This window comes from Oncorhynchus mykiss, chromosome 21, assembly GCF_013265735.2.
Source record: "Oncorhynchus mykiss isolate Arlee chromosome 21, USDA_OmykA_1.1, whole genome shotgun sequence".
NCBI lineage: Eukaryota > Metazoa > Chordata > Actinopteri > Salmoniformes > Salmonidae > Oncorhynchus > Oncorhynchus mykiss.
In genome coordinates, this window is record NC_048585.1 from 11139474 (window position 1) to 11166099 (window position 26626).

At 48.5% G+C, this 26626-nt stretch overlaps 1 protein-coding gene across 3 annotated transcripts in view; it reads right to left on the reverse strand.

Annotated features, from left to right (window-relative positions):
• Nucleotides 1-696: 696 nt before the first annotated feature.
• Nucleotides 697-26626, reverse strand: part of LOC110531911 (coiled-coil domain-containing protein 146-like) — a 66903-nt gene continuing 40973 nt past the window's right edge. For 2 of the 3 annotated variants that reach the window (XM_036956861.1, XM_036956860.1), the window contains exons 15-21: nucleotides 25663-25811; nucleotides 24811-25039; nucleotides 14003-14131; nucleotides 13633-13770; nucleotides 6362-6463; nucleotides 1538-1684; nucleotides 697-1161 (exon numbers count right to left, since the gene is read on the reverse strand). In XM_036956861.1, coding sequence (XP_036812756.1) covers nucleotides 961-1161; nucleotides 1538-1684; nucleotides 6362-6463; nucleotides 13633-13770; nucleotides 14003-14131; nucleotides 24811-25039; nucleotides 25663-25811 — 1095 coding nt within the window. In that variant the 3' untranslated portion in view covers nucleotides 697-960. The remainder of the gene's footprint in view (nucleotides 1162-1537; nucleotides 1685-6361; nucleotides 6464-13632; nucleotides 13771-14002; nucleotides 14132-24810; nucleotides 25040-25662; nucleotides 25812-26626) is intronic. The other variant, XM_036956862.1, reaches the window with a different exon arrangement.

A 26626-nucleotide genomic window follows, 5' to 3' on the forward strand; every position in this document is an offset into this window, starting at 1 on the left:
ACAGTGTTGCCAGTAAGACCTCGTGCCTCTGACTTCAGCAGAAATCCAACCCAGATGCATGGCACGCTCCCTGCTCCGCTTCTCAGGAAGGAAAAAGGATCAAGACAGCAGACGAGGTTCAAATATACCTGCTGTTTAATGAGCTTGTGTTGAGATTCTAAAGGCCCTGTGATGATTGGCTGCTACACTCCTAGATTATAAATATTGTCCTGTCACTGGTAACCTTAGTATCTCATATGGAGTGCTATTAGTGCCAACATAAATTTAACTGAATTAAATGTTGATTAAATGTATGTTGTCACTTTATAGTCCCAGATACATCTAGGTGGGTTAGACGTAGTACTAGAGTGTTTGGTCCAGGTCTACAGTATATCTCAATGGGTTTGGTCCAGGTCTACAGTATATCTCAATGGGTTTGGTCCAGGTCTACAGTATATCTCAATGGGTTTGGTCCAGGTCTACAGTATATATCAATGGGTTTGGTCCAGGTCTACAGTATATCTCAATGGGTTTGGTCCAGGTCTACAGTATATCTCAATGGGTTTGGTCCAGGTCTACAGTATATCTCAATGGGTTTGGTCCAGGTCTACAGTATATCTCAATGGGTTTGGTCCAGGTCTACAGTATATATCAATGGGTTTGGTCCAGGTCTACAGTATATCTCAATGGGTTTGGTCCAGGTCTACAGTATATCTCAATGGGTTTGGTCCAGGTCTACAGTATATCTCAATGGGTTTGGTCCAGGTCTACAGTATATATCAATGGGTTTGGTCCAGGTCTACAGTATATCTCAATGGGTTTGGTCCAGGTCTACAGTATATCTCAATGGGTTTGGTCCAGGTCTATATCTCAATGGGTTTGGTCCAGGTCTACATCTCAATATATTTGGTCCAGGTCTATAGTATATCTCAATGGGTTTGGTCCAGGTCTACAGTATATCTCAATGGGTTTGGTCCAGGTCTATATCTCAATGGGTTTTGGTTCAGGCTTGCGAATGTGTCTGATGTTGGTGCCGGGCTCGGAGGGTTTGAAGGGGGCCAGGGCTCCGTAGGGCTTGGGCAGGGGCAGGGTGTCCCCCAGGGGGATGTAGGCGTTGGGTCGGGCCTCGGCCGTGGTGTACACCCCACTAGGGAGCTGGGACCTCTCCTCCTCCTCCACCAGCTATAACAGAGGAGAGAATCCAGGTCCTCAACATAGTATACCATATACTGGTATTTAACTCATGGTATACTGTACATCTAAAAGAGTATCTAGAAATGTACTGGAGAGAACAGGGTTCAATGTACTGAACATTGCAGATAGAAATACCATGAATAGAGCTGACAAGATTCCCCATTCGCTACATGTCAGAGAGGCACGTCTATTTCTACATAAAACTTTTCTATCTGATTGCCAGACAGTCAAAGTGTTAAATGCAGTGTTAACTTATCAGTGTAGAAGTACAAAAGTACAGCATCAAGTTCAACATTTATGAATTCCTCCATTAATTATCCCGAATTCAAAGTCCTGTGGTAGAGGGTCATGGAGGGTGACTGACCCTGTCTTTCTCCTGCTGGTCGGCCTGTCTGCGCTGCTCATCCCTGAGGATGTGTTGCCACTCCTGCTCCAGGTCTTCAGAGGGGGGCAGACCCTGGTCCAGGCGCCGGTGGCAGGTGTCCAGGAACAGCTCCCTCTCCTTCAGCTCCTGACAGGGGTGGGATCAACGCAATATGGAATGTCAGGAAGAGGAAGATTATTAGGAGGATATTTGTGCTTGGGTAGATCGATGTAGGGAAAGAGGATGATGTTGTAAAAGTTGGAAATCCTTAGACTTGACCTTAGCCTGGTCCCAGTTGGTTACAGCGATCTACAGTATAATCCTTAGACTTGACCGTAGCCTGGTCCCAGTTGGCTACAGGGATCTACAGTATAATCCTTAGACTTGACCTTAGCCTGGTCCCAGTTGGTTACAGGGATCTACAGTATAATCCTTAGACTTGACCTTAGCCTGGTCCCAGTTGGCTACAGGGATCTACAGTATAATCCTTAGACTTGACCTTAGCCTGGTCCCAGTTGGCTACAGGGATCTACAGTATAATCCTTAGACTTGACCTTAGCCTGGTCCCAGTTGGTTACAGGGATCTACAGTATAATCCGTAGACTTGACCTTAGCCTGGTCCCAGTTGGTTACAGGGATCTACAGTATAATCCGTAGACTTGACCTTAGCCTGGTCCCAGTTGGCTACAGGGATCTACAGTATAATCCGTAGACTTGACCTTAGCCTGGTCCCAGTTGGCTACAGGGATCTACAGTATAATCCTTAGACTTGACCTTAGCCTGGTCCCAGTTGGCTACAGGGATCTACAGTATAATCCTTAGACTTGACCTTAGCCTGGTCCCAGTTGGCTACAGGGATCTACAGTATAATCCTTAGACTTGACCTTAGCCTGGTCCCAGTTGGCTACAGGGATCTACAGTATAATCCTTAGACTTGACCTTAGCCTGGTCCCAGTTGGCTACAGGGATCTACAGTATAATCCTTAGACTTGACCGTAGCCTGGTCCCAGTTGGTTACAGGGATCTACAGTATAATCCGTAGACTTGACCTTAGCCTGGTCCCAGTTGGCTACAGGGATCTACAGTATAATCCTTAGACTTGACCTTAGCCTGGTCCCAGTTGGCTACAGGGATCTACAGTATAATCCTTAGACTTGACCTTAGCCTGGTCCCAGTTGGCTACAGGGATCTACAGTATAATCCTTAGACTTGACCGTAGCCTGGTCCCAGTTGGCTACAGGGATCTACAGTATAATCCTTAGACTTGATCTTAGCCTGGTCCCAGTTGGTTACAGGGATCTACAGTATAATCCTTAGACTTGACCTTAGCCTGGTCCCAGTTGGCTACAGGGATCTACAGTATAATCCTTAGACTTGACCTTAGCCTGGTCCCAGTTGGCTACAGGGATCTACAGTATAATCCTTAGACTTGACCTTAGCCTGGTCCCAGTTGGTTACATGGATCTACAGTATAATCCTTAGACTTGACCTTAGCCTGGTCCCAGTTGGTTACATGGATCTACAGTATAATCCTTAGACTTGACCTTAGCCTGGTCCCAGTTGGCAACAGGGATCTACAGTATAATCCTTAGACTTGACCTTGGCCTGGTCCCAGTTGGTTACAGGGATCTACAGTATAATCCTTAGACTTGACCTTAGCCTGGTCCCAGTTGGCTACAGGGATCTACAGTATAATCATTAGACTTGACCTTAGCCTGGTCCCAGTTGGCTACAGGGATCTACAGTATAATCCTTAGACTTGACCTTAGCCTGGTCCCAGTTGGCTACAGGGATCTACAGTATAATCCTTAGACTTGACCTTAGCCTGGTCCCAGTTGGCTACAGGGATCTACAGTATAATCCTTAGACTTGACCTTAGCCTGGTCCCAGTTGGCTACAGGGATCTACAGTATAATCCTTAGACTTGACCTTAGCCTGGTCCCAGTTGGCAACAGGGATCTACAGTATAATCCTTAGACTTGACCTTGGCCTGGTCCCAGTTGGTTACAGGGATCTACAGTATAATCCTTAGACTTGACCTTAGCCTGGTCCCAGTTGGCTACAGGGATCTACAGTATAATCCTTAGACTTGACCTTAGCCTGGTCCCAGTTGGCTACAGGGATCTACAGTATAATCCTTAGACTTGACCTTAGCCTGGTCCCAGTTGGCTACAGGGATCTACAGTATAATCCTTAGACTTGACCTTAGCCTGGTCCCAGTTGGCAACAGGGATCTACAGTATAATCCTTAGACTTGACCTTGGCCTGGTCCCAGTTGGTTACAGGGATCTACAGTATAATCCTTAGACTTGACCTTAGCCTGGTCCCAGTTGGCTACAGGGATCTACAGTATAATCCTTAGACTTGACCTTAGCCTGGTCCCAGTTGGCTACAGGGATCTACAGTATAATCCTTAGACTTGACCTTAGCCTGGTCCCAGTTGGCTACAGGGATCTACAGTATAATCCTTAGACTTGACCTTAGCCTGGTCCCAGTTGGCTACAGGGATCTACAGTATAATCCTTAGACTTGACGTAGCCTGGTCCCAGTTGGCTACAGGGATCTACAGTATAATCCTTAGACTTGACCTTAGCCTGGTCCCAGTTGGTTACAGGGATCTACAGTATAATCCTTAGACTTGACCTTAGCCTGGTCCCAGTTGGCTACAGGGATCTACAGTATAATCCTTAGACTTGACCTTAGCCTGGTCCCAGTTGGCTACAGGGATCTACAGTATAATCCTTAGACTTGACCTTAGCCTGGTCCCAGTTGGTTACATGGATCTACAGTATAATCCTTAGACTTGACCTTAGCCTGGTCCCAGTTGGTTACATGGATCTACAGTATAATCCTTAGACTTGACCTTAGCCTGGTCCCAGTTGGCAACAGGGATCTACAGTATAATCCTTAGACTTGACCTTGGCCTGGTCCCAGTTGGTTACAGGGATCTACAGTATAATCCTTAGACTTGACCTTAGCCTGGTCCCAGTTGGCTACAGGGATCTACAGTATAATCATTAGACTTGACCTTAGCCTGGTCCCAGTTGGCTACAGGGATCTACAGTATAATCCTTAGACTTGACCTTAGCCTGGTCCCAGTTGGCTACAGGGATCTACAGTATAATCCTTAGACTTGACCTTAGCCTGGTCCCAGTTGGCTACAGGGATCTACAGTATAATCCTTAGACTTGACCTTAGCCTGGTCCCAGTTGGCTACAGGGATCTACAGTATAATCCTTAGACTTGACCGTAGCCTGGTCCCAGTTGGCTACAGGGATCTACAGTATAATCCTTAGACTTGACCTTAGCCTGGTCCCAGTTGGCTACAGGGATCTACAGTATAATCCTTAGACTTGACCTTAGCCTGGTCCCAGTTGGCTACAGGGATCTACAGTATAATCCTTAGACTTGACCTTAGCCTGGTCCCAGTTGGTTACATGGATCTACAGTATAATCCTTAGACTTGACCTTAGCCTGGTCCCAGTTGGCAACGGGGATCTACATTATAATCCTTAGACTTGACCTTAGCCTGGTCCCAGTTGGTTACAGGGATCTACAGTATAATCCTTAGACTTGACCTTAGCCTGGTCCCAGTTGGCTACAGGGATCTACAGTATAATCCTTAGACTTGACCTTAGCCTGGTCCCAGTTGGCTACAGGGATCTACAGTATAATCCTTAGACTTGACCTTAGCCTGGTCCCAGTTGGCTACAGGGATCTACAGTATAATCCTTAGACTTGACCGTAGCCTGGTCCCAGTTGGCTACAGGGGTCTACAGTATAATCCTTAGACTTGACCGTAGCCTGGTCCCAGTTGGCTACAGGGATCTACAGTATAATCCTTAGACTTGACCGTAGCCTGGTCCCAGTTGGTTACATGGATCTACAGTATAATCCTTAGACTTGACCTTAGCCTGGTCCCAGTTGGCTACAGGGATCTACAGTATAATCCTTAGACTTGACCTTAGCCTGGTCCCAGTTGGCTACAGGGATCTACAGTATAATCCTTAGACTTGACCTTAGCCTGGTCCCAGTTGGTTACATGGATCTACAGTATAATCCTTAGACTTGACCTTAGCCTGGTCCCAGTTGGCAACAGGGATCTACAGTATAATCCTTAGACTTGACCTTGGCCTGGTCCCAGTTGGTTACAGGGATCTACAGTATAATCCTTAGACTTGACCTTAGCCTGGTCCCAGTTGGCTACAGGGATCTACAGTATAATCCTTAGACTTGACCATAGCCTCGTCCCAGTTGGCTACAGGGATCTACAGTATAATCCTTAGACTTGACCTTAGCCTGGTCCCAGTTGGCTACAGGGATCTACAGTATAATCCTTAGACTTGACCTTAGCCTGGTCCCAGTTGGCTACAGGGATCTACAGTATAATCCTTAGACTTGACCTTAGCCTGGTCCCAGTTGGCTACAGGGATCTACAGTATAATCCTTAGACTTGACCGTAGCCTGGTCCCAGTTGGCTACAGGGGTCTACAGTATAATCCTTAGACTTGACCGTAGCCTGGTCCCAGTTGGCTACATGGATCTACAGTATAATCCTTAGACTTGACCGTAGCCTGGTCCCAGTTGGCTACAGGGGTCTACAGTATAATCCTTAGACTTGACCTTAGCCTGGTCCCAGTTGGTTACAGGGATCTACAGTATAATCCTTAGACTTGACCTTAGCCTGGTCCCAGTTGGATACAGGGATCTACAGTATAATCCTTAGACTTGACCTTAGCCTGGTCCCAGTTGGCTACAGGGGTCTACAGTATGGGTCCACCAGACTAGGAAATGCTGGTCAATCTAAAACAGTCTCCTATTTACCTGCTGCAGGGTCATGGCGCTGGCTTGGCGCATCGACAACTCAGACACCACGGCCATCATCCTCCTGGTTGACTCCTTGATACGGCCCTGCAACTCATTCACCTGAGAGAGAGGAGAGAGAGGGGGTTGGTTAACGCACAGACAGCCTGACAGACTGACAGATAGACAGCCAGACTGACATGATATTTGAAAAGACAGAGTTTCTCTAGTCGGCGGGGTAGTTGGGAACATGTTCTACTAGCCTGGTCTGAACAGTACTAGTCTGAACAGTACTAGCCTGGTCTGAACAGTACTAGCCTGGTCTGAACAGTACTAGTCTGAACAGTACTAGCCTGGTCTGAACAGTACTATCCTGGTCTGAACAGTACTAGTCTGAACAGTACTAGCCTGGTCTGAACAGTACTAGCCTGGTCTGAACAGTACTAGCCTGGTCTGAACAGTACTAGCCTCGGGCTAGCGGGCTACATTCATTTCCATCCCTGCCTCCTATACACACACAATATGTATATACTTAGACACACTCAGTCACCCAATAGTGCACTTAAACTAATCCTCCAGATCAATCTAACATCATCTAGATCAAACTGATATCTAACATCCTCCAGATAAACTAATATCCTCCAGATAAACTAATATCTAACATCCTCCAGATCAAACTAATATCTAACATCCTCCAGATAAACTAATATCCTCCAGATCAAATTAATATCTAACATCCTCCAGATAAACTAATATCCTCCAGATAAACTAATATCTAACATCCTCCAGATAAACTAATATCTAACATCCTCCAGATAAACTAATATCCTCCAGATAAACTAATATCCAACATCCTCCAGATAAACTGATATCTAACATCCTCCAGATAAACTGATATCTAACATCGTCCAGATCAATCTAACATCCTGTTATGGGGAGTGAATGAGGACCCAAAAGCGAACTAACTTAAACAGAGCTTCTTTAATAACCAAACATAGGTAGGCTCAGATAGACCGGCAGATTCCGACAGGACAGGACAAGGTTACAGCAAACATGACGATAGTCTGGCTCAGGCATGAAACACAACAAACAAGAATCCGACAAGGACAGGAACAGAAACAGAGAGAGATATAGGGACCTAATCAGAGGGAAAAAGGGAACAGGTGGGAAACGGGGTGAATGGGTAGTTAGAGGAGACAAGGAACAGCTGGGGGAAAGCGGGGGAGAAAAGGTAACCTAACAACGACCAGCAGAGGGAGACAGGGTGAAGGGAAAGGACAGAGACAAGACACAACATGACAGTACCCCCCCACTCACCGAGCGCCTCCTGGCGCACTCGAGGAGGAAACCTGGCGGCAACGGAGGAAATCCTCGATCAGCGCACGGTCCAGCACGTCCCGAGAGGGAACCCAACTCCTCTCCTCAGGACCGTACCCCTCCCAATCTACGAGGTACTGGTGACCACGGCCCCGAGGACGCATGTCCAAAATTCTACGGACCCTGTAGATGGGTGCGCCCTCGACAAGGATGGGGGGGGGGGGGGGGGAAGACGAGCGGGGGCGCGAAGGACGGGCTTGATGCAGGAGACATGGAAGACCGGGTGGACGCGACGAAGGTATCGCGGAAGAAGAAGTCGAACTGCGACAGGATTAATGACCCGAGAAATACGGAACGGACCAATGAACCGCGGGGTCAACTTGCGAGAAGCCGTCTTAAGGGGAAGGTTCTGAGTGGAGAGCCAAACTCTCTGACCGCGACAATATCTAGGACTCTTAGTTCTACGCTTATTAGCGGCCCTCACAGTCTGCGTCCTATAACGGCAAAGTGCAGACCTGACCCTCTTCCAGGTGCGCTCGCAACGTTGGACAAAAGCCTGAGCGGAGGGGACGCTGGACTCGGCGAACTGAGATGAGAACAGCGGAGGCTGGTACCCGAGGCTACTCTGAAAAGGAGATAGCCCGGTCGCAGACGAAGGAAGCGAGTTGTGGGCGTATTCTGCCCAGGGGAGCTGTTCTGACCAAGACGCAGGGTTACGAAAAGAAAGACTGCGTAAGATGCGACCAATAGTCTGATTGGCCCGTTCTGCTTGACCGTTAGACTGGGGGTGAAAGCCGGAAGAGAGACTGACGGAAGCCCCAATCAAACGGCAAAACTCCCTCCAAAATTGAGACGTGAATTGCGGACCTCTGTCCGAAACGACGTCTGACGGAAGGCCATGAATTCTGAAAACATTCTCGATGATGATTTGTGCCGTCTCTTTAGCAGAAGGAAGCTTAGCAAGGGGAATGAAATGAGCCGCCTTAGAGAACCTATCGACAACCGTAAGAATAACAGTCTTCCCCGCTGACGAAGGCAGTCCGGTGACAAAATCTAAGGCGATGTGAGACCACGGTCGAGAGGGAATAGGAAGCGGCCTGAGACGGCCGGCAGGAGGAGAGTTACCGGACTTAGTCTGCGCGCAGACCGAACAAGCAGCCACGAAACGACGCGTGTCATGCTCCCGGGTGGGCCACCAAAAACGCTGGCGAATGGAAGCAAGCGTACCCCGAACGCCAGGGTGGCCGGCTAACTTGGCAGAGTGAGCCCACTGAAGAACGGCCAGACGAGTAGGAACGGGAACGAAAAGAAGGTTCCTAGGACAAGCGCGCGGCGACGGAGTGTGAGTGAGCGCTTGTTTTACCTGCCTCTCAATTCCCCAGACAGTCAACCCGACAACACGCCCCTCAGGGAGAATCCCCTCGGGGTCAGTGGAGGCTACTGAAGAACTGAAGAGACGAGACAAAGCATCAGGCTTGGTGTTCTTAGAGCCCGGACGATAAGAAATCACGAACTCGAAACGAGCGAAAAACAGCGCCCAACGCGCCTGACGCGCATTAAGTCGTTTGGCAGAACGGATGTACTCAAGGTTCCTATGGTCAGTCCAAACGACAAAAGGAACGGTCGCCCCCTCCAACCACTGTCGCCATTCGCCTAGGGCTAACCGGATGGCGAGCAGTTCGCGGTTTCCCACATCATAGTTACGTTCCGACGGCGACAGGCGATGAGAAAAATACGCGCATGGGTGGACCTTGTCGTCAGAGAGGGAGCGCTGAGAAAGGATGGCTCCCACGCCCACCTCTGACGCGTCAACCTCGACAACGAACTGTCTAGAGACGTCAGGTGTAACAAGGATAGGAGCGGATGTAAAACGATTCTTGAGGAGATCAAAAGCTCCCTGGGCGGAAACGGACCACTTAAAGCACGTCTTGACAGAAGTAAGGGCTGTGAGAGGAGCTGCCACCTGACCGAAATTACGGATGAAACGACGATAGAAGTTCGCGAAGCCGAGAAAGCGCTGCAGCTCGACGCGTGACTTAGGGACGGGCCAATCAATGACAGCTTGGACCTTAGCGGGATCCATCTTAATGCCTTCAGCGGAAATAACAGAACCGAGAAATGTGACGGAGGAGGCATGAAAAGTGCACTTCTCAGCCTTCACAAAAAGACAATTCTCTAAAAGGCGCTGGAGGACACGTCGAACGTGCTGAACATGAATCTGGAGTGACGGTGAAAAAATCAGGATATCGTCAAGGTAAACGAAAACAAAGATGTTCAGCATGTCTCTCAGGACATCATTGACTAATGCCTGAGAGACAGCTGGAGCGTTAGCGAGGCCGAAAGGAAGAACCCGGTATTCAAAGTGCCCTAACGGAGTGTTAAACGCCGTCTTCCACTCGTCCCCCTCCCTGATGCGCACGAGATGGTAAGCGTTACGAAGGTCCAACTTAGTGAAAAACCTGGCTCCCTCCAGGATCTCGAAGGCTGAAGACATAAGAGGAAGCGGATAACGATTCTTCACTGTTATGTCATTCAGCCCTCGATAATCTATGCAGGGGCGAAGAGACCCGTCCTTCTTCTTGACAAAAAAAAACCCCGCTCCGGCGGGAGAGGAGGAGGGGACTATGGTACCGGCGTCAAGAGCTACAGACAAATAATCTTCGAGAGCCTTACGTTCGGGAGCCGACAGAGAGTATAGTCTACCCCGGGGGGGGGTGGTTCCCGGAAGGAGATCAATACTACAATCATACGACCGGTGTGGAGGAAGAGAGGTGGCCCTGGACCGACTGAACACCGTGCGCAGATCGTGATATTCCTCCGGCACCCCTGTCAAATCACCAGGCTCCTCCTGTGAAGAAGAGACAGAGGAAACAGGAGGGATAGCAGACATTAAACATTTCACATGACAAGAGACGTTCCAGGAGAGGATAGAATTACTAGACCAATTAATGGAAGGATTATGACAAACTAGCCAGGGATGGCCCAAAACAACAGGTGTAAAAGGTGAACGAAAAATTAAAAAAGAAATGGTTTCACTATGATTACCAGAAACAGTGAGGGTTAAAGGTAGCGTCTCACGCTGAATCCTGGGGAGAGGACTACCATCCAGGGCGAACAAGGCCGTGGGCTCCTTTAACTGTCTGAGAGGAATGTCATGTTCCCGAGCCCAGGTCTCGTCCATAAAACAGCCCTCCGCCCCAGAGTCTATTAAGGCACTGCAGGAAGCTGACGAACCGGTCCAGCGTAGATGGACCGACAAGGTAGTGCAGGATCTTGAAGGAGAGACAGGAGTAGTAGCGCTCACCAGTAGCCCTCCGCTTACTGACGAGCTCTGGCCTTTTACTGGACATGAAGTGACAAAATGACCAGCGGAACCGCAATAGAGACAGAGGCGGTTGGTGATTCTCCGTTCCCTCTCCTTAGTCGAGATGCGGAAACCTCCCAGCTGCATGGGCTCAGCACCCGAGCCGGCAGAGGAAGATGGTAGTGATGCGGAGAGGGAGGCGACGGAGAGCGCGAGCTCCTTTCCACGAGCTCGGTGACGAAGATCAACCCGTCGCTCAATGCGAATAGCGAGTTCAATCAAGGAATCCACGCTGGAAGGAACCTCCCGGGAGAGAATCTCATCCTTTACCTCTGCGCGGAAACCCTCCAGAAGACGAGCGAGCAAGGCCGGCTCGTTCCAGCCACTGGAGACAGCAAGAGTGCGAAACTCAATAGAGTAGTCTGTTATGGATCGATTGCCTTGACATAGGGAAGACAGGGCCCTGGAAGCCTCCTCCCCAAAAACAGATCGATCAAAAACCCGTATCATCTCCTCCTTAAAGTCCTGATACTGGTTAGTACACTCAGCCCTTGCCTCCCAGATTGCCGTGCCCCACTCACGAGCCCGTCCAATAAGGAGAGATATGACGTAGGCGACACGAGCAGTGCTCCTGGAGTAAGTGTTGGGCTGGAGAGAAAACACAATATCACACTGGGTGAGGAACGAGCGGCATTCAGTGGGCTCCCCAGAGTAACACGGCGGGTTATTGATTCTGGGCTCCGGAGATTCGAAAGCCCTGGAAGTGGCCGGTGGATCGAGGCGGAGATGGTGAACCTGTTCTGTGAGGTTGGAGACTTGGGTGGCCAGGGTCTCAACGGCATGTCGAGCAGCAGACACTTCCTGCTCGTGTCTGCCTAGCATCGCTCCCTGGATCCCGACGGCTGAGTGGAGAGGATCCGAAGTCGCTGGGTCCATTCTTGGTCGGATTCTTCTGTTATGGGGAGTGAATGAGGACCCAAAAGCGAACTAACTTAAACAGAGCTTCTTTAATAACCAAACATAGGTAGGCTCAGATAGACCGGCAGATTCCGACAGGACAGGACAAGGTTACAGCAAACATGACGATAGTCTGGCTCAGGCATGAAACACAACAAACAAGAATCCGACAAGGACAGGAACAGAAACAGAGAGAGATATAGGGACCTAATCAGAGGGAAAAAGGGAACAGGTGGGAAACGGGGTGAATGGGTAGTTAGAGGAGACAAGGAACAGCTGGGGGAAAGCGGGGGAGAAAAGGTAACCTAACAACGACCAGCAGAGGGAGACAGGGTGAAGGGAAAGGACAGAGACAAGACACAACATGACACATCCTCCAGATAAACTAATATCTGACATCCTCCAGATCAAACTAATATCTAACATCCTCCAGATAAACTAATATCCTCCAGATAAACTAATATCTAACATCCTCCAGATCAAACTAATATCTAACATCCTCCAGATAAACGAATATCTAACATCCTCCAGATAAACGAATATCTAACATCCTCCAGATAAACTAATATCTAACATCCTCCAGATAAACTAATATCTAACATCCTCCAGATCAATCTAACATCCTCCAGATAAACTAATATCTGACATCCTCCAGATCAATCTAACATCCTCCAGATAAACTAATATCTAACATCCTCCAGATAAACTAATATCTAACATCCTCCAGATAAACTAATATCTGACATCCTCCAGATAAACTGATATCTGACATCCTCCAGATCAATCTAACATCCTCCAGATCAATCTAACATCCTCCAGATCAATCTAACATCCTCCAGATAAACTAATATCTGACATCCTCCACATCTAACTAATATCTAACATCCTCCAGATAAACTAATATCTAACATCCTCCAGATAAACTGATATCCTCCAGATAAACTGATATCTAACATCCTCCAGATCAAACTGATATCTAACATCCTCCAGATAAACTAATATCTAACATCCTCCAGATAAACTAATATCTGACATCCTCCAGATCAAACTAATATCTAATATCCTCCAGATAAACTGATATCTAACATCCTCCAGATCCCAGAGCCTCAGCTTGGCATGCTGGCTGCTGGGGCCCAGTGAGGTTATCTAAGCGTGCTGAGAGGATTTGCCTCAGAGTGCACAGCAACTTTGGCTCATTGGCTATGTGTGTGTGTAACATGACTCATTGGCTGTGTGTGTGTGTTAGGGAGCGTGTGTCTTTGTGAGGCTGTGTGTGTGTGTAACATGACTCATTGGCTGTGTGTGTGTTAGGGAGCGTGTGTCTTTGTGAGGCTGTGTGTGTGTAACATGGCTCATTGGCTGTGTGTGTGTTAGGGAGCGTGTGTCTTTGTGAGGCTGTGTGTGTGTAACATGGCTCATTGACTCATTGAGATAACTAACAGCCTTGGCCTGGTGGGCAGGTGATACTTCATCCAGGAGACACTGGGCTGGGCCCTGCAGGGAGCCGGGGTGAGAGGGCAGTCAGTCTGCTAGGCTGCACCAGGCACATGGAGCCACCACGCTCCAAGATCCTCTACCCCGACTGTGAGTGTGTGAATGGATGAGTTTGGCAGTAGATGCCTTCTTGGCTGCTTCCTTTGTGTGTGTGTGTGTGTGTGTGTGTGTGTGTGTACCCTTTTGGCTGCCTCCTGTGTGTGTGTGTGTGTGTGTGTACCTTCTTGGCTAGCTGCAGTGTGTCCTGCTTGCCGTTCTCGGCCTTAGCTCTGATTCGCTGAGAAAGCCGGGTCACCTGCTCAAACACCAAGTCCTTCTCCAGGAGCAGCTCTTCCCGCTCCGCCAAGCCAACCTCCAGCTGAACACACACACACACACACACACACCTTCAACCTCAATCAATTATAACGACGGGATGTGATTCATTGGTGGTAATCTTGATTGATGACTTCACCTTCCCTCAAGTAAAGTGGCATAGTTTGTGTTCCTAGTCTCCTTCAGATACACTGCCCGTTTAGACTCAGACCTTCCCACTGTTCTGAAATCTGCCTGCAGGACTGTAAAGCAGCTTCAGTACTGTAGGCTTTTACCTGTTCTATCTTCTGGATGAGTTCAACAGGAGATGGGTCGTTCCCCTCCAGCTCTCTGGCCCTGTTCTCCTGTCCTGGATCCTCCAAGGCCTTCTCTAGCTCCAACATACGCTCCTTACACTCTGACAGCTACAGGACAGGACAGGAGAGGGAAGAGAGGAGACAGAAGAGAGGAGAAGAGAAGAGAGGAGAAGAGAAGAGAGGAGAGGAGAAGAGAGAAGAGAAGAGAAGAGAGGAGACAGAAGAGAGGAGAAGAGAAGAGAAGAGAGGAGAAGAGAGGAGACAGAAGAGAGGAGAAGAGAAGAGAAGAGAAGAGAGGAGACAGAAGAGAGGAGAAGAGAAGAGAGGAGACAGAAGAGAGGAGAAGAGAAGAGAAGAGAGGAGAAGAGAGGAGACAGAAGAGAGGAGAAGAGAAGAGAGGAGAAGAGAGGAGACAGAAGAGAGGAGAAGAGAAGAGAAGAGAGGAGACAGAAGAGAGGAGACAGAAGAGAGGAGAAGAGAAGAGAGGAGAAGAGAAGAGAGGAGAAGAATAGAGGAGAAGAGAAGAAAGGAGAGGAGAAAGGAGAGGAGAAAAGAAGGGAGAAGTCGACTTTTATCATCCATGAGGATATTCAGAGACCATTGGAGACTGCTGAGGGGAGGACGGCTCATAATAATGGCTGGAACGGAGCGAATGGAATGTTATCAAACACTTGGAAACCATGGAAACCATGTGTCTGATGTATTTGATACCATTCCACTGATTCCGGTCCAGCCATTACCACGAGCCTGTCCTCCCCCATTAAGGTGCCACCAACCTCCTGTGTCAGAGACCAACTCGACCTCACAATCATCTAAATTGTGTTGGGATGATGTGTTAGACAACACCATGATAGAAGTCATTATGGTTTGTTTCAGCATGACGAGCAGCTTAACAGATACACTAGGCTTCCTTTCCTGGTTACCATTACATCAATTAGCATTCATAGGGTTTGTTTCTGCATGATTTGCAAGTTAATATGAGTTGCAGGTTAATAACGTGTAGGTTTCCTATCCTGATAACCATTATATCATTTCTCATTATTCACAGAATTACTGTAACTCAGCTGTTGACCCCAGAATGGAGATTTGGGATGTGCACATCTTTCACACAGCCATGGTTCCTACACATGTCCGCGCATGGAGCTCCACGCCACGCCACGGTATGAATGAACCCGTCGGGAGACACATCACCACCCTCTCCTTCTGCGTGTGTGATGCACATTCTCTTCCAGCTGAAGCTGCCTAATGAAGCAGAGCTGATCGGGAGGAGAAGAGGTCAACAGACAGGAAGAGAAAAGAAGCTCCTTTACGTCTTCTCTTCTGCCTTTAATGAAGGAGGGATGATCCTAGCAGGTCTGTGACAGGACGAGCGTAGCTGCATTCGTCCTGTTTAACACCATACGTCTCATATGATCACGGAGTCCAGTGGAAGTAAGCACGCTCAGAGACAGTCTCACACCTTCTCTGTCTCCGGTGTCTTCCTGTCATGTGATGTAATGTGTACGTGTTCTAAGAAACATCCTCCATGGACTCCAACAACGGAATGAGATTTTCAAATGCCTCTGCTGTTCATAATCAAACTCTGATGGACTAAAAGACGACTGTACTGTAGACTGAGACCACCCTCAGAGAGAGACCCGAGAGGAATGAGAGAGACAGAGAAAAAGAGGGAGAGAGAGCGTGAGAGAGAGAGAGAACAAGAGAATGTGAGAGTGAGAGATTGGATCTGAGACCTTCATTACATTAGAGGCTGATGATTTACTATGTGATTTAATCACTCTGCACACCACCCTCACATCACTCACATCAGTCAGAGAGAGAAACAGAGCTGCATGCTGAGGCCCATACTGGAGGACGTCACTGTCTCACTGCCTGACTGGCTGGTTGGTTAACTGTCTCATTGCCTGACTGGCTGGTTGGTTAACTGTCTCACTGACTGGCTGGCTGGTTGGTTAACTGTCTCACTGCCTGACTGGCTGACAGTGACTGACTGTCTGGTTGGTTAACTGTCTCACTGACTGACTGTCTGGTTGGTTAACTGTCTCACTGCCTGGCTGGCTGGTTGGTTAACTGTCTCACTGCCTGACTGGCTGACAGTGACTGACTTTCTGGTTGGTTAACTGTCTCACTGCCTGACTGGCTGACAGTGACTGGCTGTCTGGTTGGTTAACTGTCTCACTGCCTGACTGACTGTCTCTGTACTGTAAAACCACCACGCCCTCAGAGCACTGATAAACCAGGGCATCTCTGTACTGTAAAACCCCCACCGCCCTCAGAGCACTGATAAACCAGGGCATCTCTGTACTGTAAAACCCCCACCGCCCTCAGAGCACTGATAAACCAGGGCATCTCTGTACTGTAAAACCCCCACCGCCCTCAGAGCACTGATAAACCAGGGCATCTCTGTACTGTAAAACCCCCACCGCCCTCAGAGCACTGATAAACCAGGGCATCTCTGTACTGTAAAACCCCCACCGCCCTCAGAACACTGATAAACCAGGGCAGCTCTGTACTGTAAAACCCCCACCGCCCTCAGAACACTGATAAACCAGGGCAGCTCTGTACTGTAAAACCCCCACCGCCCTCAGAGCACTGATAAACCAGGGCATCTCTGTACTGTAAAACCCCTACCGCCCTCAGAACACTGATAAACCAGGGCATCTCTGTACTGTAAAACCCCCACGCCCTCAGAACACTGATAAACCAGGGCATCTCTGTACTGTAAAACCCCCACGCCCTCAGAGCACTGATAAACCAGGGCATCTCTGTACTGTAAAACCCCCACGCCCTCAGAGCACTGATAAACCAGGGCATCTCTGTACTGTAAAACCCCCACCGCCCTCAGAACACTGATAAACCAGGGCATCTCTGTACTGTAAAACCCCCACCGCCCTCAGAACACTGATAAACCAGGGCATCTCTGTACTGTAAAACCCCCACCGCCCTCAGAACACTGATAAACCAGGGCAGCTCTGTACTGTAAAACCCCCACCGCCCTCAGAGCACTGATAAACCAGGGCATCTCTGTACTGTAAAACCCCACGCCCTCAGAACACTGATAAACCAGGGCAGCTCTGTACTGTAAAACCCCCACCGCCCTCAGAACACTGATAAACCAGGGCATCTCTGTACTGTAAAACCCCCACGCCCTCAGAGCACTGATAAACCAGGGCATCTCTGTACTGTAAAACAGTTGAATTGTTTATTTGAAAGCGATTAAAGGTTGCTTCTGGCTTGGGTCAAGGAAAAGCTATCCAGAGTGTATATTGAATTTCACACACAAACTTTAATATTTTATACTGTGTGATCTTAAGTGCATTCTAACAACAGACACAGTCCTCTCTGAAGTGTAAACAGCCTGAGAATAAGATACATCTGTTTCACAGTGACACATTGTTGTTTAATGTGATCACATCATGGTGGATCGGGAACGCTGTTTACTGCATCTCTGCCAATACCACAATCCCCCTGACTGTCTAAATCACACAGTCTCCCCCTGACTGTCTAAATCACACAGTCTCCCCCTGACTGTCTAAATCACACAGTCTCCCCCTGACTGTCTAAATCACACAGTCTCCCCCTGACTGTCTAAATCACACAGTCTCCCCTAACTGTCTAAATCACACAGTCTCCCCCTGACTGTCTAAATCACACAGTCTCCCCCTGACTGTCTAAATCACACAGTCTCCCCCTGACTGTCTAAACCACACAGTCTCCCCCTGACTGTCTAAATCACACAGTCTCCCCCTGACTGTCTAAATCACACAGTCTCCCCCTGACTGTCTAAATCACACAGTCTCCCCCTGACTGTCTAAATCACACAGTCTCCCCCTGACTGTCTAAATCACACAGTCTCCCCCTGACTGTCTAAATCACACAGTCTCCCCCTGACTGTCTAAAACACAGTCTCCCCCTGACTGTCTAAATCACACAGTCTCCCCCTGACTGTCTAAATCACACAGTCTCCCCCTGACTGTCTAAATCACACAGTCTCCCCCTGACTGTCTAAATCACACAGTCTCCCCCTGACTGTCTAAATCACACAGTCTCCCCCTGACTGTCTAAATCACACAGTCTCCCCCTGACTGTCTAAATCACACAGTCTCCCCCTGACTGTCTAAATCACACAGTCTCCCCTTGACTGTCTAAATCACACAGTCTCCCCCTGACTGTCTAAATCACACAGTCTCCCCCTGACTGTCTAAATCACACAGTCTCCCCCTGACTGTCTAAATCACACAGTCTCTGCCTGACTGTCTAAATCACACAGTCTCCCCCTGACTGTCTAAATCACAGTCTCCCCCTGACTGTCTAAATCACACAGTCTCCCCCTGACTGTCTAAACCACACAGTCTCCCCCTGACTGTCTAAATCACACAGTCTCCCCCTGACTGTCTAAATCACACAGTCTCCCCCTGACTGTCTAAATCACACAGTCTCCCCCTGACTGTCTAAATCACACAGTCTCCCCCTGACTGTCTAAATCACACAGTCTCCCCCTGACTGTCTAAATCACACAGTCTCCCCCTGACTGTCTAAATCACACAGTCTCCCCCTGACTGTCTAAATCACACAGTCTCCCCCTGACTGTCTAAATCACACAGTCTCCCCCTGACTGTCTAAATCACACAGTCTCCCCCTGACTGTCTAAATACCACAATCCCCCTGACTGTCTAAATCACACAGTCTCCCCCTGACTGTCTAAATCACACAGTCTCCCCCTGACTGTCTAAATCACACAGTCTCCCCCTGACTGTCTAAATCACACAGTCTCCCCCTGACTGTCTAAATCACACAGTCTCCCCCTGACTGTCTAAATCACACAGTCTCCCCCTGACTGTCTAAATCACAGTCTCCCCCTGACTGTCTAAATCACACAGTCTCCCCCTGACTGTCTAAATCACACAGTCTCCCCCTGACTGTCTAAATCACACAGTCTCCCCCTGACTGTCTAAATCACACAGTCTCCCCCTAACTGTCTAAATCACACAGTCTCCCCCTAACTGTCTAAATCACACAGTCTCCCCTTGACTGTCTAAATCACACAGTCTCCCCCTGACTGTCTAAAACACACAGTCTCCCCCTGACTGTCTAAATCACACAGTCTCCCCCTAACTGTCTAAATCACACAGTCTCCCCCTGACTGTCTAAATCACACAGTCTCCCCATGACTGTCTAAATCACACAGTCTCCCCTTGACTGTCTAAATCACACAGTCTCCCCCTAACTGTCTAAATCACACAGTCTCCCCCTGACTGTCTAAATCACACAGTCTCCCCCTAACTGTCTAAATCACACAGTCTCCCCCTAACTGTCTAAATCACACAGTCTCCCCTTGACTGTCTAAATCACACAGTCTCCCCCTAACTGTCTAAATCACACAGTCTCCCCCTAACTGTCTAAATCACACAGTCTCCCCCTGACTGTCTAAATCACACAGTCTCCCCCTGACTGTCTAAATCACACAGTCTCCCCCTGACTGTCTAAATCACACAGTCTCCCCCTGACTGTCTAAATCACACAGTCTCCCCATGACTGTCTAAATCACACAGTCTCCCCATGACTGTCTAAATCACACAGTCTCCCCTTGACTGTCTAAATCACACAGTCTCCCCCTAACTGTCTAAATCACACAGTCTCCCCCTGACTGTCTAAATCAAACAGTCTCCCCCTGACTGTCTAAATCACACAGTCTCCCCCTGACTGTCTAAATCACACAGTCTCCCCCTGACTGTCTAAATCACAGTCTCCCCCTGACTGTCTAAATCACACAGTCTCCCCCTGACTGTCTAAATCACACAGTCTCCCCTTGACTGTCTAAATCACACAGTTTCCCCCTGACTGTCTAAATCACACAGTTTCCCCCTGACTGTCTAAATACCACAATCCCCCTGACTGTCTAAATCACACAGTCTCCCCATGACTGTCTAAATCACACAGTCTCCCCTTGACTGTCTAAATCACACAGTCTCCCCCTGACTGTCTAAATCACACAGTCTCCCCCTGACTGTCTAAATCAAACAGTCTCCCCCTGACTGTCTAAATCACACAGTCTCCCCCTGACTGTCTAAATCACACAGTCTCCCCCTGACTGTCTAAATCACAGTCTCCCCCTGACTGTCTAAATCACACAGTCTCCCCCTGACTGTCTAAATCACACAGTCTCCCCTTGACTGTCTAAATCACACAGTTTCCCCCTGACTGTCTAAATCACACAGTTTCCCCCTGACTGTCTAAATACCACAATCCCCCTGACTGTCTAAATCACACAGTCTCCCCCTGACTGTCTAAATACCACAATCCCCCTGACTGTCTAAATCACACAGTCTCCCCCTGACTGTCTAAATCACACAGTTTCCCCCTGACTGTCTAAATCACACAGTTTCCCCCTGACTGTCTAAATCACACAGTCTCCCCCTAACTGTCTAAATCACACAGTCTCCCCCTGACTGTCTAAATCACACAGTCTCCCCCTAACTGTCTAAATCACACAGTCTCCCCCTAACTGTCTAAATCACACAGTCTCCCCCTAACTGTCTAAATCACACAGTCTCCCCCTGACTGTCTAAATCACACAGTCTCCCCCTGACTGTCTAAATCACACAGTCTCCCCCTGACTGTCTAAATCACACAGTTTCCCCCTGACTGTCTAAATCACACAGTCTCCCCTTGACTGTCTAAATCACACAGTCTCCCCCTAACTGTCTAAATCACACAGTCTCCCCCTGACTGTCTAAATCACACAGTCTCCCCCTAACTGTCTAAATCACACAGTCTCCCCCTGACTGTCTAAATCACAGTCTCCCCCTGACTGTCTAAATCACACAGTCTCCCCCTGACTGTCTAAATCACACAGTCTCCCCCTGACTGTCTAAATCACACAGTCTCCCCCTGACTGTCTAAATCACACAGTCTCCCCCTGACTGTCTAAATCACAGTCTCCCCCTGACTGTCTAAATCACACAGTCTCCCCCTGACTGTCTAAATCACACAGTCTCCCCCTGACTGTCTAAATCACACAGTCTCCCCCTGACTGTCTAAAACACACAGTCTCCCCCTGACTGTCTAAATCACACAGTCTCCCCCTGACTGTCTAAATCACACAGTCTCCCCCTGACTGTCTAAATCACACAGTCTCCCCCTGACTGTCTAAATCACACAGTCTCCCCCTGACTGTCTAAATCACACAGTCTCCCCCTGACTGTCTAAATCACAGTCTCCCCCTGACTGTCTAAATCACACAGTCTCCCCCTGACTGTCTAAATCACACAGTCTCCCCCTGACTGTCTAAAACACACAGTCTCCCCCTGACTGTCTAAATCACACAGTCTCCCCCTGACTGTCTAAATCACACAGTCTCCCCCTGACTGTCTAAATCACACAGTCTCCCCCTGACTGTCTAAACCACACAGTCTCCCCCTGACTGTCTAAATCACACAGTCTCCCCCTGACTCTCCAAATCACACAGTCTCCCCCTGACTGTCTAAATCACACAGTCTCCCCCTGACTGTCTAAATCACACAGTCTCCCCCTGACTGTCTAAATCACACAGTCTCCCCCTGACTGTCTAAATCACACAGTCTCCCCCTGACTGTCTAAACCACACAGTCTCCCCCTGACTGTCTAAATCACACAGTCTCCCCCTGACTCTCCAAATCACACAGTCTCCCCCTGACTGTCTAAATCACACAGTCTCCCCCTGACTGTCTAAAACACACAGTCTCCCCCTGACTGTTTAAATCACGCAGTCTCCCCTAACTGTCTAAATCACACAGTCTCCCCCTGACTGTCTAAATCACACAGTCTCCCCTAACTGTCTAAATCACACAGTCTCCCCCTGACTGTTTAAATCACACAGTCTCCCCTAACTGTCTAAATCACACAGTCTCCCCCTGACTGTCTAAATCACACAGTCTCCCCCTGACTGTTTAAATCACACAGTCTCCCCCTAACTGTCTAAATCACACAGTCTCTGCCTGACTGTCTAAAATACACAGTCTCCCCGACTGTCTAAATCACACAGTCTCCCCTGACTGTCTAAATCACAGTCTCCCCCTGACTGTTTAAATCACACAGTCTCCCCCTGACTGTCTAAATCACACAGTCTCCCCTGACTGTCTAAATCACACAGATCACACAGTCTCCCCCTGACTGTTTAAATCACACAGTCTCCCCCTGACTGTCTAAATCACACAGTCTCCCCCTGACTGTCTAAAACACAGTCTCCCCTGACTGTCTAAAACACAGTCTCCCCTTGACTGTCTAAATCACAGTCTCCCCCTGACTGTTTAAATCACACAGTCTCCCCCTGACTGTCTAAATCACACAGTCTCCCCTGACTGTCTAAATCACACAGATCACACAGTCTCCCCCTGACTGTCTAAATCACAGTCTCCCCCTGACTGTTTAAATCACACAGTCTCCCCCTGACTGTCTAAAACACAGTCTCCCCTGACTGTCTAAATCACACAGTCTCCCCCGGACTGTTTAAATCACAGTCTCCCCCTGACTGTCTAAAACACAGTCTCCCCCTGACTGTCTAAAACACAGTCTCCCCCTGACTGTCTAAATCACACAGTCTCCCCCTGACTGTCTAAATCACACAGTCTTCCCCTGCCTGACTGTCTAAACCACATAGCCAACAGCACAGCTGAGGAACAGAGGGGTGGATGGGATAGATGGATGAATGGCTTGACTGATTTATGGATGGAAGGCAACAGAATAGGACAAAACTATGGTAGAATTTCCCACTGTCAGAAAGCAGCTGAGCGGGGATTGGAGAGTTGAGGAGTCTGTCCCAATTCCACCCATCCTCTCCAGTGGGCACTGAGAGCACTGTGAGACTTGGTCCCAATTCCACCCATCCTCTCCAGTGGGCACTGAGAGCACTGTGAGACTTGGTCCCAATTCCACCCATACTCTCCAGTGGGCACTGAGAGCACTGTGAGACTTGGCGCCATAAGAAGCCATTGCCCCTTAGTTATTGGGGCCAGGTTCCAGAATCCAGACAGAGACATTTGGGCCATCAGGGGACATCCACTGCCTGTTGGTCATTATGGATGGATTCCAGTAAAGAGCAGTGGGCCAATGCCACCCCAACCCAGGCCTCAACCCTCATCTCCGGCCCCGGCTCCAATGCCACCCCAACCCAGGCCTCAACCCTCAGCTCCGGCCCTGGCTCCAATGCTGGCCTGTCTGGCTTGTAGACAGAGAGAGGAATGTCTCTATAAAAGTGCCAGGTTATGGAATGACAAAGGTCACCTATTCAGCCGAGAAACAACCGAGGCACGGAATCCTAGAACAGTTCTGAATTCATTCACCCTTAGTAAAAAACGAACTACAGGAACTAAGAGCAATGGGTGAGGTCAGGAAATTAAAGCTCAAATACCACCTGTCTGATGAGGCAACAGAGGCTGTCTCTCTCAGACAGCCTTTGTGACAGTGTTTGGGTTATATGATCGGTTACATTGGCACTGTAGCTAATGAACCTCCCCTCTAACCCACTGGTATTCAAAGTCAGGGTTGCAACCCCTAGTGGGGTCATGGTGGAACTGCAGTGGGGTCTCCCCCCAAAAAATATATATACAGATTATTGTTATACGTTTTTGAAAAATATAATTTATTGAGTAAAAGTATTTATTGGTTTCTTTTCACTTTGATAAGAAAATGCAATGAATTTAAGGTTATTTGTTGATATAAAAATCTAAATGTACAGATTTTAAGGTTTAAGATTTGGCCTTGAATGGAGTCGTGAGAAATTCTGGCTGAAAAAATGGGATCCCGCTGAATGTTTTTAATAGCATTGCTCTAACCCTTTGAGCACTGAACATCACAGGAGGATGGTGAAGGGAGGACGGCTCATAATAATGCCTGGAATGGAAGAATGAAATGGTATTACACACAAGGAAACCATGGAAACCATGTGTTTAATCCGTTCAGCCCATCCTCTGATTTAGAGTGCCACCAGCCACCACTGCTGAGCTATTGAATCCATTAAAGATATGCTTCGGAACTTTGGTGACTAGTAAATATTTTTTAAACCACCTGCTTTGGGCCAGATGTGTCAATATGTAGTTCATACATGCACAATCTATGAGCAGATTACTCTCTTAATTAGCCACGAAAGCGACTGTTTTCTGGAAGCTGTGCTGTGCCATTTTCCCTACATTTCCCCCCCATGTGGGCCAGACCCTTAGCAAATCGAGTTTCAGCCAATGAGCTTCAGTCCTGCACCATTTGAGTGACGCACACACAACAGAGCGAGAGAGAGAGCAATGACGTGGTGCACCATTTTTGGGGACCACTTTTGACTCGTGGGTGCTACTTTCAGAACCGCTGGATAAAAAGTACCGGAGCATGTCTTTAAGTGTTTGTTCTCCAGGGTGTCCTTGTCAGGTCCCTACTGGCAGATGGTGTCATGGAGAAGCTATCTGAGGAGGCATATAGTCAGCTACCCATTAGGCTACAGTACTCTCCAGTCAGAGATGTTGGCGAGGGCAGCCATGTTGCCGTACAACAGTACGACAGAGTTAGCAACCAGTTCTCAGAGGTTCCTATCCATTTCCTCCCGTCAGATGCTGAGACCTGCCCTTTGACTGACAGTCCAGTGTTATCTGACGTCAGACAACAGGGTCGTATTCACGAGGCACTAAACGGAAGAAAACTGACTGAAACAGGGAGGGACTAGCTGAACTAACCAATAAGAAAAGGTTTGTTTTTTCTTTGTCTGTTGCAAAGCGTTTTGGAACGGTTTGCCTTAGTGAATATGACCCAGGCTTCTAATGTACCTGTATCTGCAGCATGGTGCTCTCTCCCTTCAGTCTCCTCTGGCAGGGCAGCAGCTTCCTGCTGAGGGCTGTCTGTCTTCCTTCTTCCTTGGTGATCATCTGCAGGCAGCGCGTCTCCTCCTCCAGCGCCTGCATCTCTATGTTACCGTCTCTGATCAGGCCCACCTGAACATTCACCTTCTCGTAGAAAATACACATCTCCTCCTCACGCTCCAGCAACTGTACCCCTCTGCCAGAGACAGAGAGAGAGAAACCACTGAGAGAGCTACCAAATTGTAAAGTAGGGATGAGGATAAGTCAAATACCATCAGTAGCCGCCCAATTGCCCACATTGTTCAGCATCGTTGCCTGTAGTTAGTCGTAAGCAATAGCTGCCTTACCCTATCTCATATGTAGAATCTTGGTTGGTGGTCATGTGGACAGTGCAAACTGATCAACAGAAAGCCAGACTCACCTGTCATAGCCGCTCTGCATGGTTGTGCTTTGGCTCCTCCTCATCTGACAGACAGACTCACCTGTCATAGCCGCTCTGCATGGCCGTGCTTTGGCTCCTCCTCATCTGACAGACAAACTCACCTGTCATTGCCGCTCTGCATGGCCGTGCTTTGGCTCCTCCTCATCTGACAGACAGACTCACCTGTCATTGCCGCTCTGCATGGTCGTGTTTTGGCTCTTCCTCTTCGGACAGACAGACAGACTCTCCTGTCATTGAGGCTCTGCATGGTCGTGTTTTGGCTCTTCCTCTTCAGACAGACAGACAGACTCTCCTGTCATTGAGGCTCTGCATGGCCGCGTCATGGTTCTCCCTCTTCGGACAGACAGGCAGACAAACAGACAGACTACCAGACTCACCTGTCATTGCGACTCTGCACAGCGTTGTCGTGGCTCTTCCTCATCTGTAGCAGGTTCTGTTCATGGTAGTTGATCATGTGGGTCAGCCGGCCCAAGTTCAGCTTCTGCTCCTCCCTCTTCTGTCTCATCTCATGAAGCACCAGGGTCACCTTGGAGATGGGATCAGAACAGAGAAACATCATAACCCAGGTCACCTTGGAGATGAGATCAGAACAGAGAAACATCATAACCCTAACCCAGGTCACCTTGGAGATGAGATCAGAACAGAGAAACATCATAACCCAGGTCACCTTGGAGATGGGATCAGAACAGAGAAACATCATAACCCAGGTCACCTTGGAGATGGGATCAGAACAGAGAAACATCATAACCCAGGTCACCTTGGAGATGAGATCAGAACAGAGAAAAATCATAACCCTAACCCAGGTCACCTTGGAGATGGGATCAGAACAGAGAAACATCATAACCCAGGTCACCTTGGAGATGAGATCAGAACAGAGAAACATCATAACCCAGGTCACCTTGGAGATGGGATCAGAACAGAGAAACATCATAACCCAGGTCACCTTGGAGATGGGATCAGAACAGAGAAACAACATAACCCAGGTCACCTTGGAGATGAGATCAGAACAGAGAAACATCATAACCCTAACCCAGGTCACCTTGGAGATGAGATCAGAACAGCGAAACATCATAATCCAGGTCACCTTGGAGATGGGATCAGAACAGAGAAACATCATAACCCTAACCCAGGTCACCTTGGAGATGAGATCAGAACAGAGAAACATCATAACCCAGGTCACCTTGGAGATGGGATCAGAACAGAGAAACATCATAACCCTAACCCAGGTCACCTTGGAGATGAGATCAGAACAGAGAAACATCATAACCCAGGTCACCTTGGAGATGGGATCAGAACAGAGAAACAACATAACACTAACCCAGGTCACCTTGGAGATGGGAT